At 51.8% G+C, this 5,170-nt stretch overlaps 1 protein-coding gene across 2 annotated transcripts in view; it reads left to right on the top strand.

Moving 5' to 3' along the window:
- ATL1 (atlastin GTPase 1) overlaps positions 1–4,074 on the top strand; it is a 17,945-nt gene extending 13,871 nt beyond the window's left edge. Inside the window, exons 12-13 of one of the 2 annotated variants that reach the window (XM_057384012.1) lie at positions 1,029–1,043; positions 3,294–4,074. In XM_057384012.1, coding sequence (XP_057239995.1) covers positions 1,029–1,043; positions 3,294–3,404 — 126 coding nt within the window. In that variant the 3' untranslated portion in view covers positions 3,405–4,074. The remainder of the gene's footprint in view (positions 1–1,028; positions 1,044–3,293) is intronic. The other variant, XM_057384013.1, reaches the window with a different exon arrangement.
- Positions 4,075–5,170: the final 1,096 nt, after the last annotated feature.

Below are 5,170 nucleotides of genomic sequence, written 5' to 3'. Positions count from 1 at the left end.
TTTGGCTCTCCCGGGTTTCAGGGCAGGGAATTTGGCTCTCCTGGGGTTCAGGACAGGGATTTTGGCTCTCCTGGCTCTGCTGGAGGTCGAGGGCAGCTCTTGGCTCTGCCTGTTTGGGCGCCAGACCCTGATTCCCATCACAGCCTTTCCCTGTTCCCACAGCAGCAGAGGGGAAGCCCAGCCCGCCCATATTCCACTGACCCCCTTCACCCCATCCAGGGGGACAATCCCAAAGAGCCAAAAGGCTGCAGGACCCTCCTGTTCTTCCCATGACAGAGCTTGGTGGGCTCATCCCTCAGGAGCCATCCCAGGGCTGATTCCCAGCAGGAAGGGCCCTTCTCCACCTGCTCCTTCCCTGCTTTTCACCCACCAGTGAGGTTTTCATGGAGAGCAGGCACATTTCCCTGCTTCCCTGTGCTGTTGGAGCTGATCACACAGCTTTGGGGGAAATAAAGGCAGCATTWACTGGTGTTCCTTTATTCCAGAGGGGCAGCACATTCCCAGAGTCCAGGTGGATACATCCCATCTGCCCTGTCCCCAGCAGCCTGGACACCCCAAAAAAACGCCTTTGCAGTGGCTCTTTGCCCAGGAGCACTTCCCAGGAGCTTTTGGGATTTGCTGGAATATTTAGGGCCAGTGTTTGCCCATCCCAGTGCAGGGAGTTCAGCAAGAACAGGACACGTGGAGCAGGAAAGGAGGTGCTGCCCACTTGYACCAGGCCCAGCTGGGGGAAAATAAAGAGGGTAAAGTGCTTGGAGCTGTTCCTGACTTCCACAGGGCTCCATGGCTTTCCAACCAGAGGGAAAGTTCTCCCAGGAAGGGGCTGTGGCACAGGGGAGGTGTTGGGTTGGCCACGGTGACTCTGTCCCATGGAAGTGGGGTCAGGGTTGGGATCAGGAGGGATGGACAGAGCACTGAGGGGTCCTGTGAAAAGGGAACCAGTCTGGGATGAGCCCCCTGGGAACTCAGCTGTGATCCACAGAGCTTTTCTTTCTCTTTCTGTCTCCCCTTGCCAATGCCTCTCCCAGGGAAGCACCAATGAGGTAAGTGGTTATTATTGTCTGCATGCTGCCAGGGCCAGCTGGGCTTGGGGCTCCAGAGAAAAACGGCTCCCAGATGCATTTTGGGCTGCTGGAGGAGGCTCTGCTGGCTCGGGGAGTGTTCCCTGTGATSCMCRTGCCTGGGGAGGGRTGGGTGTGGGCACTGCTGGGAGCCAGCTGGGGGAGAGATTGGGGCAGGGAATGTCAGGGTGCCATGGGCATTTTCAGCTTTCTCCCATCATCAGTTCTGTTTGGGGATTTTCCTGCTGTGCCAGGAGGTAAAATCAAACCCCACATGGTTTTGGAGCAGCAGCTGTGTAGGTGCAGGCAGGAACAGCCGAGGAGCCCCCAGGCCTGGCCTGGCCTGGCCTCTCAGTGCTGCTGAAAGTGCTGTGGGTGGTGTTTTTGGGGAAAAACCAGCCTGTATTGGATTAAACTGAGCCCAGGAGGCACAGCTCAGTCCCAGCACCTTCCTGGGCAGCACATGGAATACAATCCTGCTCTCCCAGCAGTGCTCAATTCCTCATGCCAGGCCAGGCTGAGGGCAACRGGAATGTTCTTTGGGCAAAGCAAAATCCTCACCATGATCTGATTAAACAAAAAAACCCCAATCTTCTTCACATGGACATCATTCCAGCTCYGTGTCCAAGTGCCTCCCAGCCTGGATGAGACATTCCTGTTTTCCTTTGTCACCAAAGCCCACCAGGTCCCTTGGTCAGTGCCAGCTCTGAGCCACTGAGTTCTGTGGAGAGTTCCTCCAGAAGAAAATCCTGTYAAAAACCATCYCATCCCTCATCCCTCCCAGCAKCCAGGGCAGAACTCGGGATTTGCTRTGGATGAGCTRTTGAACAAACCCTGTCCAGTAGAAATCAGCGCTGTGGGACTGATTTGGCATCACAAAACCTCTAAAATAGATGCAAGGTCACTGAGAAGGGGCTCGAAGGGGAATTTTCAGAAAAGCTGTGTGAAGTCTCTTCCACCAGTCTGCTGTGTTCCCAAACAATCCCAAAACACCACTGCTGTTCCCAAAGGCCTGTTTTTGGGATGTGATCAGCAGGTTGGACACCTCTGGAGGCATCTCCTCCCTCACCCTCCTCCTCCTCACTGCTCCTTCAGCCTCTCTGCCTTCACTCATTCACCCCCTGAGCACACAGGGAACACATCCCCCAGTTCAGTGTGTGGGTTTCTGCTGCTCAGGTGCCTCTTCCCACCCCTTCCAGAGCCAATCCTGGCAGTTCCCAGCAGCAGCTGCTGGGATTTGGGTTGGTTTTTCCTCCCCCAGTGTTGCCATTTCAAACGAATTCAATGTCAGAGCTGTGACAGTCGTTCACATCACATGCTCTGCAGCCAGAGCTGTGTCTTGGCATCTCCTGTGCCATTTGCTCTGGGATGAAGGTAGAGACAAAGCAGGGAGGGACATGGGGGCTGTCACTTTACTGTCACCCATGGGATCAGAGCCTGGTCCCAGCCCTGTGAGTGCTGTGCCATCCATTCCGTGTGGGAAGCACAGCCCCGGTGCAGCCRCTCCTGCCTGATCTGAGCCTGGCCTTGCTCCAGGACAAACAGAAAACGGTAAAATCAGAAGAAAAAAAATCCACATCTGCAGAAAAATGATGGGGACAATGACCTGTCACATCCCAGAGCCCTCAGCCTGGTACCATTATGGAGCCACCTGAGAGGGAAGCAAATGCTGAAATTCCAGGAACTGAAATTCTGTGTGTGAAACRTGAAGGGAAAAACAACCCCCAAATTCCTCACTCAGAGTCCAAATTACTGATTTAGTGCAGCCTAGGAGGATGAGATGTTTGCAGAATTGGAATTGTAGAGTCACAGAATATCCTGAGCTGGAGGGACCCACAGGGATCATGGATCCAACCCCTGGCCCTGCCCAGACCCCCCAAAAATCCCCCCTGTGCATCCACAAATGCTCCTGGAGCTCTGGCAGCCTCGGGGCCGGGACCATTCCCTGGGGAGCCTGGGCAGTGCCAGCACCCTCTGGGGGAGAACCTTTCCCAAAAATCCAGCCTAAACCCACCCTGGCACAGCTCCAGACATTCCCTGGGTCCCTCCATCAGCTGGAGCCGTTCGTGCATTGGACACTTGACCCAGACAGTGCTCATAACACGCGCTGGGCACATCGGGCTGGGATGGTTTGGGATTCCCTGGGATTGGGATTCCTGTGATTGGGATTCCTGTGATTGCGATTTCCCGTGTTTGGGAAGGGGCTGCCAGTGACCGTGTGTCTCTCCCCAGGCCTTGTACAAGCTGTACAGCGCGGCCGCCACCCACAGACACCTGTACCACCACGCCTTCCCCGCGCAGCGAGCCGAGCCCGCCGATGCCGCCGACAGGAAGAAGGTGTAACGATGGCAGCGGGCGCGATCCCGGCGTGTTCCAGCCGTGCGGGGCCGAGGTGTCTCCTCCTCGGATCGCCACCCTCCTCCCCGAGCCACCCCCGAGCCCGCCGGCAGCGGGGGAGCGGCTCCCGCCGGGCCGGGGCCGGGGCCAGCATGGATGTGTCCCGTCCCTGTGTACATAGGGCACTGCCGCAGCCCGAGAGCTTTGGTTTGTCATAGCCAGCGACTCCCAGCTCAGTTATGAAGCCTTATTTCCCCCTTCTTAATTAGTCACCACTGAGGAAACGATAATTTACRTGATACCGCAACTAAAAAGGCCGAAGCTTATCCAAAAGCCGATTTATTTCAGGTACTTGAACGAGTTATAACATGTAACCACGTTTTTGTTTTTCCTTCGTTTAACTGTTTAATTACATGAACGTAATTAAAATGTATTAACTTGCTTTATCAGACACTGTAAGGGCACTTCTGCTATGGTCTGTTAACGGTGCTGTGAGGAACGCGGCCGTTTCTGTTTGTCTGCACAAAGTGTCACTTTGTAGCTGTGTTGGAGGAAGTTTCACTGTATTTCTGTACATATTTATCCATGATAGTGCATAGGATGTGTGGTACAGTTCTATTCTTTTATTGTCAGGACTATTAAAGTTTGCTTTTGGTTCCTAAGAAGTTTTACAGGGAAAAGTTATTTACAAACCAAGCAAGAGCGTCTCCTCTGGGATTTTTTGATTTTGGTTTGATTTGGGATTGCAGAGTTGGTGTTTTGAGGGTAATTTACCCCCTGACAGACCCAGAGCTCGGTGCCACCAAGAGCTTTGATCATCTCAGGCCCATGTGGCTTTCACTGCTTGTCAGAAGGGTTTATTTGATGTTTAAAATGCCAAAAAAATCAGTCACACAACCCGTTGTTCATTGAACAAAATGATTTTTATTGAATGAATAGGATTTACGAGAAATGTACGTTTTTATCTGCAGTGTTTATTGCACTGAAAAGAACCCATAAATAACATATCAGGACAGTTAATGAACCAAATGAAATTACTGGAGAGGGTAACTAACTGGACAATGAAAAATTTTCCCCAAGTGAGGAGCTTTAAGACAAAAGCTCATTAAAAAAAAAAGCTAATTGCTGTTACATCCCTGATTTTCCCTGTGGGGTGGCACAGTGAGTCAAGACAAYGCTATTGCCTTTCCACTGGAGTGGGTCAGATTTTGGGAAATGCAGGATCAAAACAACTCTGCTTAGAGATCTTGGTCTTTAGGAAGGTACAAGTGTTCCCCCTCTGAGTAASTGGGGTGAAAATTAGGAGTAAATCTGGAGTACTAATGAGCTAAAGTAAAAAATAAGGCAACTCAGGCTTCACCTCGGTGAAGCGCTCGGATCCGAAGGGTGAAATCGGCTCCCGGTGTGACCGAACAGGCCCAGGGTTGGTGTTCTGTACATTAAAGCTGTAAACAAAGAGCAGAGCTCTCTCAGGAGAGGGATCCCCAGGGAGATACCCCGAAAGAGGCATTTGGATTTGGACAAYGTCTGGAAGCCAGGAGGTGACAGTTCAGCTACTGCCCTTCAAAAATACAAGAGCCAGCTTTTAATACTGCAGCTGGCTGTAGGAAAGAGCTCGAGGATCAGGGGACCGATCAAACTGCTGGTTTCTCAGGATAACAAACTACTCCCGGTACGGAAAAAAAAAAAAAAAAGATTAACAAACCATTTCCACTTTTATAAACAACACATAATACATGTAGAAAAATATTCAAGAGGATAATAACAAAGGT

This window comes from Malurus melanocephalus, unplaced genomic scaffold (genome assembly GCF_030028575.1).
Source record: "Malurus melanocephalus ecotype Western Australia unplaced genomic scaffold, MMel_1.1 scaffold_675, whole genome shotgun sequence".
NCBI classification, from domain to species: Eukaryota; Metazoa; Chordata; class Aves; order Passeriformes; family Maluridae; genus Malurus; species Malurus melanocephalus.
This window is presented reverse-complemented; position numbering and strand designations above follow the sequence as displayed.